At 40.5% G+C, this 14,280-nt stretch overlaps 1 protein-coding gene and 1 non-coding gene across 2 annotated transcripts; both read right to left on the reverse strand.

Moving 5' to 3' along the window:
• Positions 1 to 2,911: 2,911 nt before the first annotated feature.
• Positions 2,912 to 7,153, reverse strand: LOC116203635 (exportin-2). Its single transcript, XM_031535454.1, has 2 exons — positions 3,953 to 7,153; positions 2,912 to 3,487 (listed from the first exon to the last, which is right to left on the reverse strand). The coding sequence occupies exon 1, from the start codon at positions 6,872 to 6,874 to the stop codon at positions 3,953 to 3,955; it is 2,922 nt and encodes a 973-aa protein (XP_031391314.1). The 5' UTR covers positions 6,875 to 7,153; the 3' UTR covers positions 2,912 to 3,487.
• A 5,181-nt stretch (positions 7,154 to 12,334) lies between these two features.
• On the reverse strand, positions 12,335 to 12,406 carry TRNAQ-CUG. The gene has a single exon. It is a non-coding gene; the product is annotated as a tRNA-Gln (tRNA).
• Positions 12,407 to 14,280: the final 1,874 nt, after the last annotated feature.

Genomic DNA, 14,280 nt, shown 5'->3' on the forward strand with positions numbered 1-14,280 from the left:
TTACACCTCGGGCGAAAGGAGAGGGGGATAATTGATAATAAGGCCACACTTGGGCCGGACTAAGATAAGGCGTACTTTGGCTACCTCGAAACTAGACTTGGCGTGATGTGAGCCCACACGTGTGCGCAAAAGCGTAACCCGCTCTGATCCCATGTAAAAATTCCCACTGGGCCTATAAGCGATTGGGTCCATCAATGTTGAGATATGTTGTCCCACATCGAAAAATTGAAAAAGAAATCACAATCTTATATGAGACTTGGGTCCAGTAACCTATCAGCTTAAGCTTTTGGGTTGCAGATGGGCTCGAGTCCGTGTAGGCCCAAGTGGGTATTTTACATGGTATCAAAGCCCAGGTTACGCGTACCGCTCCCACGCGCGTGTGCGCACTCACACCGCGTCAGACCCAATATGTCCGAGTGCAGCCAAGAGTGCGCCGGGTGTTTAAGGGCATGTGAGAACGTGTAGGTAGAAATAGACCACACGTTGCACGTGAGGGCGGGTGTTGAGGAGTAAAATGGGATAAATCCCACATCGGAAAAGAAAAAGAATATCCATGGGTTTATATGAGACTTGGTATCATCACTTATAAGCTTGAGCTTTTAAGTGAAAATGGGCTCAAGTCCGTATAACCCCAATAAAAATTTAAGATGGTATCAAAGCCTAAGTTACGCGTACGCATGCCTACGCGCGTATGCGCATGGACTCACAACACGCCAGGCTCATTATGTCCAAGTACAGCTAAGAGTGTGCCTCGTATTAGTGTCCCCCTTGCCCGAGCACACGGAAGATGAGTCCGGCTCGAGGTCAATTGTTGAAGGCGGGTGTTTAAGGGAACGTGACAACGTGTAAGCAAAAATAGACCACACGTTACACGTGAGGGCGGGTGTTGAGGAGTAAAATGAGATAAATCCCACATCGAAAAAGAAAAGGAAAATACATTGGTTAATATATGGTTTGGGTACCACCACTTATCAGCTCGAGTTTTTAAGTGGATATGAGCCCAAGCCCGTATAAGCCCAATGGAAATTTTTACATGGTATCAGAGCGGATTATGCTTCCGCACGCTCATATGGGCTCACACCACGCCAGATTCGATTTCGAGGTAGCCAAGAGTGCACCTCATATTAATCAGGCCCAAAAGTGGTCTGGTCTAGTTCCGAGGTAGTTAAAGGTGCATCTCTAGTTAGGCCCGAGTGTGGAGTTCGATGTTAGTTTGGTATTTATCCCCCCTTACCCGAGCACGGAAGAGGATGCCCGGCTCGGGTCAGTTGTTAAGGCGGGTGTTTAAGGCACGTGGCACGTGTTGGACCACACGTTACCACGTGAGGGCGGGTGTTGAGATATGTTGTCCCACATCGAAAAATTGAGAAAAAAATCACAAACTTATATGAGATTTGGGTCCAGTAACCTATCAGTTTAAGCTTTTGGGTTGTAGATGGGCTCGAGTCCGTGTAGGCCCAAGTGGGTATTTTACATGATCACAGTCCATATCGGGAAATCCTCCACAAGTATGTTCGGAAACGGTGATGTCGAGACCTTGGCGGGGAGCAGGAGACACTTCCATCGAGGGACACCTCAATGCATCGTCGGAAACGAAGAGGAGAAGGATGAGCGCTGCGGCGATCTCCGAGGTGCTAACAAACACAACCTCCAATTCAAAACTGAGTGGAGAGGTCGAAGTCAGCCTTCAGCCCGGAAGAGAACCAACCTTCAGCCTTCACAGGGCCAAAGGTGACGACCAGTGAGATCCATGAGCGGATCCGCGTCATGTCAAGGCAAAGGAGCGCCGAGATATAACCATGGAGGAGAGTTGTGGTGGAGGAAGGCCAGCTTGAAGGTACTGAGCGAAATAGCCCCTAGACTCGAGACCGAAACAGATGAAGACCGGCTTGAAGAGTCCACTGTCGTGACCTCAGCGACGATGGTATCATTACCTCCTCCATATGCCTCCCTGAAGTGTCCGAGGAATAGAAAGAGTAGGGAGAAGAGACAAAAAGGGGAGGAGCCTCCAAGATCCAAGGGGGCCGACGGATAGAGGGAGGTGTCGGCTTTCCGGTCACGATGGTGGTGTAGTTGGACGCACCGGTGAAGGTTTTTATTTCTTTTTTCTCTTTATTTTATACATCACATGCGCCCGTCGTGGACGCGCATATATATATATATATATATATATATATATACACATTTGGTCTGTCTCAGCTCCAATTTACCAACCTTCGCCTGCATTTTTACCTTGGCCTTCTTGTGTGATAGAAATCTTGGTCCAACCGAATGTCTGTCCTGTCCGTCGAATTCAAACCCCCGAGTTTTAACCATAATAAGTTCCAAGAACGTCAATATTTAATTAGCCGTAAACAGAAGACGAGAGCGTTCTTTCGTTCCCAGTGTTTGTGCTGGATACTGTCGGTGGCGTTAGATTAGTAGAGCTGGAGCGAGCAATTTTGATTTTGAACATCGCCATCATTCTGTCTGTCGGTCACACTCCCTGGTAGTGGTAGTAAGTGGAGACCCCAATGATTAGATTGAGATCAGATCATACCTACCCCAAGACTTTTGCAATAGCCGCTAGCCCCCCATAATCATTTTCAAAGCACTTTACACAAAGATCTAAAATTAATAAATTGCCTCTCTTTTTTTGTCTCTCCTCCTTTTCTCGATAATAGTCGATACAAAATGGAACTTACATACTGGGCTTTCAATTCATTCCACGAATTAATAATATATAGATGTATATCCCTGCCGGGCTGTCAACCCAAAGCAGTCTCCAGTCCATTAGAATCGGCCCAAAACCCCAACAAAAGAAATAATAATATCTCACCGCTTCCGACTCCCTCCATGGCCACATTGTTTTTTGGGTGTTTTGGGGGTGGGGGTTGGCGTGAGCTCATGTAAGAGCCTCATCACTTCATCCTTCGAGTAAACATAATCTCATAAAGATATTTCAGCAAATCCAACCAGTTGTTGTTGGTATGAGAGTGAGATGCCATTCATCGTCCAGAAGACATGAACACAAATAAGAAAAACTTCAAAAAACAAAACAAAAAGTGCAACTGAAAAGGGATCAGCGGACGGACAACCAGACAATGAATTGAGAAATTCAGTTTACAAACTCGATGTGGATTTACTGACCATCTCAAATTCACACTTCTCTCGACTCACATGGGCAGAAACAGCGAATATGATCACGATGTTGCTCTGAAACTCTATAGACCATAAAAGGTCTAGTTTTAATAAAGATGGATGGACAGAGACTCGTACCCACGAGGACCAAAAACCCTAGCAGCATGCTCCCATTGGGACTGCCACCCCTGAAAACTCAGGTGCTCATCTGAATTCACCGCATGATGCGAACAAAATCAAGACTATGAAAAACACCCATCTCCGTCTCTTGTAAGTCCCTCGACTCGCCTCCCACCTGCTCTCATTTGCATGCTAGAAAGACCGACCTGGCACCCCAATAAAACCCTCCCGCTTCAAGCAGAACATCCTGAAATTCCACAATTACATGCTCATTAGATAGACTAGACGAGACAGTAAAAAACCAGGACCAGCATCACACAAGAGGCTTAGACCAAGAAAACTGAAGCAGGAGGCCTTCAATGACACACCAACTACACGGAGCACATTTTAAAAGCTTAGCATCGCCCACATGGATAAGCAAACATATGTTTGCAATGCAACAGTATCAAGCTAATCCAATACAAGCGGTGTATTCTCGAAAACACACTGCTGACTGAGGGCTCAGGCATGAAGATCATTACTTCTTATATTATTTCCCCCAAAATGGCAGACTTGTCTAACTTTCCAAATCCACTCTTCCTTGAATTCTAGGTACTAGCCTAAAAAAAAGGTTCTACGTCAACTCGTAGCAGAAAATAAAAATGTAACTAGATACCTCAATAAACCAAAATAGATCAACTTCTTGAAAAAGTGAACTACGGTCCGAACTTACTCATACAAGCGGGCAATTATAGCTGTTGCAGAACTGAAACAGTGCGTTTTGATTTGCTGCATCAAGGGTCTCAGCGATAATTTGGGGATATTTCCCAGGAGAGAGGGCAGAGAGTCTAGCCAGTGAAGCAACTAAGAATTCCTTTGGATCCCTAACTTCTTTTAAAGGATCCTCTTCTTTCTTCCCTGCATTATATAGACTAACAAAGGCCGCAGTATAGCCCACATTTTCTGCTAGGTCAGGCACTTCAGGTTCCTCCTCCACTCTATCCTCTTCTGGTCGTGAGAGAAGGATGACTATGCTGTCCAGCATCTTCCCCCAGCGCTGAGCAGCTGTTGCATCCAGTAAGACTGGACATTCACACAGAAGTTTGGTCGAAGCAACAGCAGTTAGCTTAAGTTCAATTGATCCTGTAATCAGCTTCAGACTCGGAATCCATATCTGCTCCAAGATCATGATGAAGATGCCTGCTTGAACAGCATTCATGGAATCCACAAGGTGTACCGACCCATGCTTAACCAGAAAGAGCGACATAAATATCAACAGGGACTTCAGAAACTTGACAGTTCGCTTTTTATGGAGACGTGTAAACAGAGCATGCCAAATGTTAACCATGTAGGTTGCAATGACTCCATAATCGAGGCTCTCGATGACAGTGTTTAGCACATAGAAACCCTGTTCCTCTGTGCTAGGGGATGCAACGAGCCTGCTGAATATGCCCAGTACCAGGCTTAGCCTCTCCTCTCTGTTAAGCTCATGTGGTGCCTTCTGAAGGAAGGCCTGGAGAAGACGCACAAGTGCTGGGACATTGGAACTTCTATTCCACAAATCAGGAGACAAGAGAATCGTAAAAACTGGCATGTAGCTAGCAGGGATTGGTGGTCTGTTCAACTCAACTAGTTGAGCCAACAGCTGAAATGCATATGAGAAGAACTCGGTGACATCATTGGCCAATATCATTTCGAGGCTGGGAAAGAGGCTTGCCTCAAAAGTCGATATGAGAGAGGGATCTCTCTCACTTGCTCGCCTGACGAGAACTGCCACAGATTCAAAGAGATAGTGATTGAAAACAGGATTTTTTGGGTTTTTGCAAACCTCGTTGAGAATAGAGGTCAACCCTGCAATAGAAGGTGCAGCAACTCCCTGTGAAATGTCAGCAACCCCCAGGACCCGCATGATGCACTTCATTACATACTGGTTTTCCTCAGACTCTGGGAATCTCAGGGCAGCAAAAAGGTTGTTCATCAGCGGGAGAAGAACTGAACTGATATCTGCTGAGGTATATCGCACTCTTCCGCCCTCATCCTTTACAAGCAAAAGCTTCTCAATGCAACTTGCAGCATAGGAATGGACAACATTAGATTCTGAGCTGAGGAACCGAACAAGATCAGGAAAGAGCCCCAATGCAACACCCTTTGGGATGTGATTTCGGAACATGGTAAAGAATTTAAGTGCACCAGCCTTAAGCATCGGAAACTCCTTGATGCTCTGGCTCTGCAACTCAGGGACTATGACTGTGTTGAAAAAGCGCTCAACATCAATGAGATCGGTTGTGGCAGACGCCGAACCGCCAGCAGCCCTCTTGGTTGCAAGTGAAACAACCAAATATATCGCACAATCCTTATCCTTCCAGTTTGCATCTGGATTCGTGGCAAAAGAGCTCAGCAAATTTTGTATCTGAGCAGACAAAATAGAAGTGACCTGTGCCTTATAATTTGCCGCAATGCCCTTGAAAAGCTCACATGCTATTCTTCTTCTGGTGTCAAGATCACTCCCTTCCATGTCCCTCCTAATAAACTCCACATAATTCATCTCAAAGAGCTCCTCATCCTCCTCCCTTAAACGCACATTGGGGATGACAATGGTCTGACAGATCTGCTGTATCACCCCGTCACCAGCAAATAAGGTGTGGTGCACGCTCGTGCTGACGGTTGTCAAAAATTTAATGGCAGTGATTGCTAGCCTATCACGACTAGGAGATTGGGCCACCTCCCCGAGTAAGCTCCAGACAGCAGTGGCGAACTTGTTAAGATACCCCTGAAACTCCTCCTCATTCTTCTCCATGTAGAGAGTAATATTCTCGCATACAGCCGAGCGGAGCTCATCAACGAGGGTGAGCCCATCAGGGCCACTACTCTCGAGAGCAGGATAGCTAGAGGTAAGATACTTCTGGAATTCAGTCATCCATTCAGTCATGTGATCCTCGAAAAACTCGGGCAGCTCTTGGAAATTCAAAGAATAGAAAAGCCTACAGCACAACCTCTGGGACTCGAAGAGCGGGCGCAATGCCTCGGCAGCTCCACCAGGACCAGCCGCAACATCGATGAGCTGGGCAGTTTTAAGGAAGATGTCCAACAAGGGTTTGGCAAAATTATCCAAGCAGTACTTGAGATCGAGCAGCAGATCATTGGTCTTGTACTGGTAGCGGAATTTCTTGAAAATGGAGTTAGCAGTGCCGAGGATACCGTTAATAGAGGTATAATCGGACGAGGCGGAAGCCTTCTGGAGATTGGAGACGAGGTCGGGCAGCAGGTTGGGCCATGACTGGGGGAAGTCATGCTTGCTTATGACGGCCAGGGCTTCGCTGAGCTGGCTCTGGATTCGTGGAGAGGAGGACAACATGAGGGGCACGATAAGGGATTTTATTTGGTCCTTCTCGGGGTCCAGAATCCGAGTGGTGTCGGCGGGGGAAGGAGCCCACCAAAGGCGGAGATGATTCTTGAAATTGACGGCGGCCGCCTGGCGGATCTGATCGTCGACAGTAGGCTCGGCGACAAGGCGGAGGACAGCGAGGCCATAGTTGGGCTGCTCGGAGGCGGAGGAGAGGAAAGCCTCGGCCTGGCGGCGAGGAACGGGGGAGGGGGAGAGAGTATTGAGGAAGCACTGGGAGAGGGACTGGAGAGTCTCTTGATTCCACTCCATGGCAACGACACTGAAATGAGACTGACCCAGAGAAGAAAAAGGCTAGGGTTCCTTCCTTTTCTTTTTTTCTTTTTTTTCCTTCTTTCTTCCTGGGAAGGGGAGAACCCTAAAGCAAGGAGTGCGCTGGCCTGGCCGTCCAAGTCTAGGGTTTTAGCAGCGATGGCGGTGGAAGACGAAGAAGAGGGATGAAGGGGGCAGCGGGGGGGCTCTGCTCTGGCTCTCTCGCTCTCTCTCGTTGTGGTTTTGATTTGAAAGAGACAGCCGATGCCGATGATGGATGAATGGCTCAATCAAATCGGGACCAGTTTGGATTAAAAACGATTGATTTTAATTTTAATTCTAACTCAACACACTATATAATAAAAATACATATTTTTCAATTCAAAAATTTTAACTTTATCTCAATACACTACACAACAAAAACACACGTTTCCTAAGTCAAATTTATAATAATATCTCATTTGTCATTTTCCACAATCAAAATCAAAATCAAAATCAAAATCAAAATAACTTCAACTCTGAATCCAAACGGTCCCTAAACATCTTAGAAAATCACTGTCTTCGCATTTTCTCTTCTTTCCAAATATTTACTAATTAATTATTTTTTTCGGTGAAGTACTAATTAGTGATTTTGATGTAGGATGAAATCATTGGAATTTCGTCTTTGCTCATATGAACAATCAAGCTATATATATCCTTTATAAAAGGTAAAAAAAAACCTTGTATATAGATGTCTGCCCATTTATTCTAGGAAAACATGACTTAAGTTTTTTCAAATTGAAATAACCTTTTCTTCAATTATATCTTCCTATTGATTTAAGATTCCCTTATATAGATTAAACTCGTTGTTAGCATTCCATAAACAACTTAATCATGGATGAGTTACATGCAAGATATTCATATTACTAGGATTGTACATTGTTCAATACAAAACATCTAAAAGTTAAAGTTCATTATCTACCCAAAAAAAAAAAAGAAAATTAAAGCCCATTGAGAAATTGATTTTTTTTAGTGGGTAAGACTTCGCGTCAGAATACAATATAAAAACCTAACTATGAAATTGTATAATTTAATAAAATATTTTGACGACATGTGAAGATAATATAAACACGGCCAATTGTAACAATAACATTTACTCAGTCAGATTTAATATAAATAAATAATTTAAATGATCTACATATATATATATATATATGAAAATAAAAAATCATATAATTGGATCGAATGTTATAATAATCTGAAACTAGAAATAATAAATTTAGTATTGTGTCGCAGCGAAGCACAAACTGAATCCAGTAAATATATATATTATTAATTGATAATCAGTGCATGCACAGGGTAAATTTTTCAAATATTATGGAAGCAAATTGGATAAAGTTATGCTGACATAAAGAAAAACAGCACAATTAGTACAGAATCTTTTATTAAAATAACATTTCGATATTTGGTTAAAAATCTATCACTTTGGTACGAAAACTAAAATTATAAAAAAAAATTCTATATAACTTTTCAATTTTGTAAATGTTAGACAAGCTATTAATTTTGAATTGACACTGTCAAATTTTGTTGACCTGACTTTTTCGTAGCTCTTGACATATCAATTTTTTAGAACATGGCTCTTACTGGGATGGTGGTTGGCAGGGGCATTTTCACTCTTCTCTGATCACCCATGCTCTCTCTCTTTAATTTCATTCCTCATTTTTATTTATTTTATTTTATTATTTGAAGTAATTTTAATTTATTATATTTTTATTATATATTTTTTAAAAATAATTTGTTATTTTGATTTTATTTCTGTTATTTGAAAATTTGTAATATTTTATTTTATTTTATTTTATTTATTTGTTCCGTTTGAGATCTATAAGTAACTTCCTACATAAATATTTTCCCTACTGCTAAGATTGAATTAACATTGGAGAAAATAGAATCTTCTTGTACTTTCTTCATAGTTAAGTAAAACTTGCTTCATAGTTAACTTTTACGCATGGTTAAGTAAATTGCATATATTATTATTATTTTATATGTGAATTTTTTAAAGGAAAATATCAAATTCATTTGCTAGAATATGGAAATCGATCGTATTGCTCCTGAAATACTTTGGCTATATAATGGATAGATAATAGATAGATGTATTTGTGTGTATATGGAACGCAGACACACTCTTATATTTTTTTGGCTAATTCGTTGCTCCTACCGAACTGAGCAAAGGTAACGGAGCCAGTGATTTTCATCTGAAAAAAGAAAAAAAAAGAGTAAATTAACTATTCCATCTCTAAGAGATTGACTTTTCATCAATTTGGTCTTTCAGTGATTTTTTACATCAATTGAATCCGCCTGATATCATTTATACATTCTAAGTAATTAATTAGGTCATTGAGAAATCAATTAAGTCCCTGACTTTTGAAGTGGTGGCCGACTAATTTGATTGCATCAAATGGTCCTTCCTTCCATTAACCATCAAAAGTTAATAAAAAACATAATTTACATCAAAATGATCCTTACATCAAAAGTAAAGGATTATAAAGAAAAAAAATTATAATCTAATGAATTAATAAGACAATAGTAGAAAAGGAGGACGGCAAAAGTAGAGCCAGCCCCATGGAAAGTCCAAGCACCCCTATTAACGAGGGAGACTCAAAGAAGAGACGGGCCCGACTGACAACACCTTCTTATGATCGCCGTCGTCTCAGCCTCCGATCTCCTCCTTCACCTTCTTTGCCTCCGCCGCAAGTCCTCTATTCCTCCCCCGAGGCCTAACCATCACGTGCTCTAATTCTCCCTTTCATGTGCCACCTCCTCAGTTCTCATTTCCATGTCCTTCCTCCTCTGCTACCTCTTCCTCTTCTCCAAGAATGTTGGTCCTACTGGTCCTCGCGGATGCATGGTTACTGCGACTCTGTTACCGAAATAAATTAATTTTCAGAGACTCGCCACCTGGCTCAATCATGTCATTACACGTGTCGAGGGCATTCCTATAATTTATAAAAGTTTAGGGATCGACGTAATACTAGTAGAACACCAGAAGAACGACATCATTTCTGGCACAATGGACATATTCAGATTCTAAGCCTGTAAATAGACCGAATCTAAACGTAACTATGCATGATGCTGCATGACTCGGATTTTGTGACTAACTGACTTCTAGAATTTAACTGGTGACGAAACCATGTCCGAATCATAACTGCTTCAGATTTTGGGCAGTCACGACGTGGTCTCTAAATCACGACTACTGAGCAGTTACAGATCGAGAAGATAAAGCTTATCTAAGGTGGACTATTATCACGTGGAGATAAGATGATGGTTAAAAGTAGTTTAATAACAAGGAGCCCACGTTCTCAAGATCAGAGAAGAGGTTTTGTTATCGTCAAGGAAGGAGAAAAATCTATAAATATCAGAAGATGCCTAAAGATTAACATATAACTCATTCAACAAACATAATCTCTGCAGATCTCTCAGCTCAGACGAGCTTTTATCCTTAGGAGTAGGAGTAAGTTAGATAACTCGAGCTTGTAGCAGCAGGGTGATCTCGTCAACGATTCAAGTTCACAAGTGTGTAGTGGTAAAATTACATCCTCAATAACATGATCACAACTCCATCGGCTTGTTGACAGAAGGTTTCGCCATCATCCCACGGCCATTCACTCAGAGCATCTCTACATGCAGGGGCGGAGCTAGCATATTAGCAGGGGGCAATTACCCCCCTGAACTTTAAATGTTTTAAAATTTTACCCCAAAAGCATGTTTATTGTAACATTTTTGCCCCCTTTGCCCCCCTGAACTTTGAATTTTTAGAATTTTACCCTAAAATTATATTTATTATAATATTTTTGCCCCCCTCCCTCGACAGAAATCTTGGCTTCGCCCCTGTCTACATGGTTGCATTGATTCTACTTTGTCTACAAGCGACCTCATACCTGAGTTCAAAGCCTAAACTGCCTGCCTCGATGGAAAACATAGTAGGCCATCTTCTGTAATTTCATTTGAGTTGTTTATTTCTATCTCATTAGGTTGCAATTCCATCATTGTATATATCTTTTTTATTTAATGAAGTATATTTCCTTATTGATTGTCTACTTTTATTGAGTGAATCCCTTTAATACGCATAGTTCTTCTACATAAGGCATTACCAAAAGAATCCACTTGGGTTTTGAAAGGAAAAAATGTTTTCCAATTTTATCTCTTTACAGAGAGATTAGAAACTACTTTTCACCTTTCCCTAGAATTCAACAACAAACTAGATTTCGCGAATGACCTTGCTCCTAGCGTCTCCAGTCGATTACATTCAGTAGATTGGACATTCATCACTTCTCAATCTCATTGTGCTAATGGAAAAGGGGCCAACAAGTTGCTACTTGGCATGCGATTTGGGGTTCTGGGATCGACCGGAGGGTTCTGGGATTGAGGAGAGTGTTTTGGGGTTGAGCGGATGGTTCTGGAAAAAAGAAAGAGGAGAAAATGGGAGGGAAGAACTATATTGATGTTTAGTAGTTTGACTAAATATTCAATGAGTAATACTCATCAACTTGGATGAGTAAGAACTAATCAAAATACTTATAAGTGGGAATTTGTGGGGTCAATTTTTTACTTTCCGACATCTTAGTTGAGTGTTACACATCCAAGTAAATGAGTAATACTCGCTCAATATTTACAGAGAAAAAGAGGTTTTCCAGTTTTATCTCTTTACAGAGAGATTAGAAGTCGCTTTTCACCCTTCCCCAAAATCCGACAACAAACTAGATTTCACGAATTACATTTAGTAGTTTGGACATTCATTAGTTCTCAATCTCATTGTGTTGATAGAAAAAGGGCCAACAGGTTGCTGATTGGCATGTGATTTGGGGTTTTAGGATCGAGCAGAGGGTTTTGGGATCGAGGAGAGTGTTCTGGGGTTGAGCAGATGGTTCTAGGTCGAGCAGAGGAGAGGATGATCAAAGGGGCTCAGGCTATGTTTAAACGTTCAACAAACAAAAGAGGAAGATTGGATATACGGATATAAAGAGGAAAAAAGAAAGAGGAGAAAATGGGAGGGAAAGACTATATTGATGTTTAGTACTTTGACTAAATATTTAATGAGTAATACTCATCAACTTGGATAAGTAATAACTAATCAAAATGCTTATAAGTGAGAATCTGTTAGGTCAATTTTTCACTTTTCGACATCTTAATTGGGTGTTACACATCCAAGTAGATGAGTAATACTCACTCAATATTTGCTCTTAGTACTTTGGGACGTTAACGGTAGGATGACGAGAGATCTAATTGGTGTCAATAAGGACAAAATTGAAACGTAGAAGGACTATCGATACATAAAGGATTCAATTGATACAAAAGGGATTCAATTGAACTAAATCCTCTTAGTTGGGGACTCAACTAATGTAAAAAATCACCGCTTGACCAAATTGATGTAAACTCGATCTTTTGGGGTCGAAATAGTTAATTTATTTAGAAGGAAAAAAAAAAAGGTTCCACCGAGATTTGAACTCGGGCTATTGGATTCAGAGTCCAATGTCCTGACCACTAGACCATGGAACCACTTGATCGCTGGTTTTACTATATTCTTATATAGATTTACAAGAAGTTATTTTTTAAAAATGTTTTTGTTGGAGGAGGAGGGATTTGTTTTAAGCAGCAGCGAAGGCGTTTGCAGGCAGCTAGCAGCTGGCATTGGAACGCATGCACAAGAAGAGCGGCACAAGTACAATAGATTGGATTGAATTGAATTAAGCCTAGCTTGCCACAAATGTCTCATCTTCTTCAGACGTTAATACGCATCTCCATCTCCTTCAGACGAAATTGATTGGGGTACCAGAAATTGGAGGAGAGATATTCCTTTCTTTCTCATCCCTAACTCATCAACGAAATTAGAGATGCTTCTTCTTTCATTACTTCCCTTTTGTTTAAATTACATCACTTGACAGAGTTAATAATGCCCAGAAGCTCTCCTTTCTTGGTTCAACCAGCCTTGCCATGCGTACATCTTCGTCCAATAGCCCTACAGATCAAGTGGACCAAAAAAACAGGATATCAGAGAGCCCCAAAACAAAAACCAATGTGCATGCTGGACGAGCTAGGGAGGGAATGGAATGCACTGCTATGGAAGGGAGTGGACTGGTGGCACTAAACAGAACCCCAACCCAACCCAACCCAACCAAAATCCGGTCCCAACTCAAGCCCAAGAGACATATATATATATATATATATTCATATATCTATATCTCTCTCCCTCTCTCTCTCTCTATATATATATATGAGAAAGCATGATCGATGTGATCCCGCCAGATGGCCTCAGAACGGTTCATTTCAAAATGAAATTTTTTAAATTTTTGAGTTTTTTAAATTTTTAAACTATTAATTAATGAATTATCATAAATTAAAAATATCTTTATCGATCTATGATATCTTGTAAAATATCTTTTGTCTTTCATGATTTGGTGCGACATGTACCTACATGTTAATGTAATTCATCAATTAATGAATTAGACATTTTTTTTTACACTTACATATATTTTATTTATCTATGTCTACATGGGGTCCTCAAAGAAAATTTCTTTAGCTATGTCTGTTGACCTATTAATTTTATCCTCAGTCTACATGGTGAGTTTTTTTCGGTTGCAAAAATAAATGATATTTTCTTTTTAAAAAGTAGATTACATAAACAAATCATATAGTACGTGGCTATATTTAGGATTTAACTGAAACAACGCACATAATCATAAACAAATCATAATCTATTGCTTTAATTCTTAAGAGTATTAGGTAAATAATTTATAGATATCTATATCATCATATTTGATTTTGAGAAATCAAATATGTTATAAATAGGAAGCATAGCTCAAATAAATAGTGACTTATTCGGCTCTCAAAGAATATACATCTATCACAGGATGCAAGCTCTCAAAAAGTATGTCTCCTCGCACGCAAGATGAGTTGTTCAATTATTGTCGTTTTTGTTTCAATTTTTTGCTTTCTGTCTCAAATTAGAAACAATTAGATATACTGAGTCATGATGGAATAGCTCGAATGACTAACCTCGGAGATAGCTGGGGCGTGATGGTTCGAGAAAGCTAGGGTGGAATAGAGCAACAGATAATGAAAAAATTAGTTGTTGCCTTGCCCATGTTTTTCGCTTCAAATTCTCGGTCTCATAAATATGAATATCGTGATAAACCAATGCCAACCTTTTTTTTTTTTTTCTCTTTCCTAGGTCTCCCTATATGTTTTTTATGAAAAATTCTTTTAAATTAAATTGAAAACTGTTTGAACTTTGCACACCCACATATATATTTCCGTAATTATATATATATATATATATATTATATACGTTTCTATATATTGTTTGCACACACACATATATAATTCCACAGACATATATATCCATATATATATATATGTTATACACGTTTCTA

This window comes from Punica granatum, chromosome 4 (genome assembly GCF_007655135.1).
Source record: "Punica granatum isolate Tunisia-2019 chromosome 4, ASM765513v2, whole genome shotgun sequence".
NCBI classification, from domain to species: Eukaryota; Viridiplantae; Streptophyta; class Magnoliopsida; order Myrtales; family Lythraceae; genus Punica; species Punica granatum.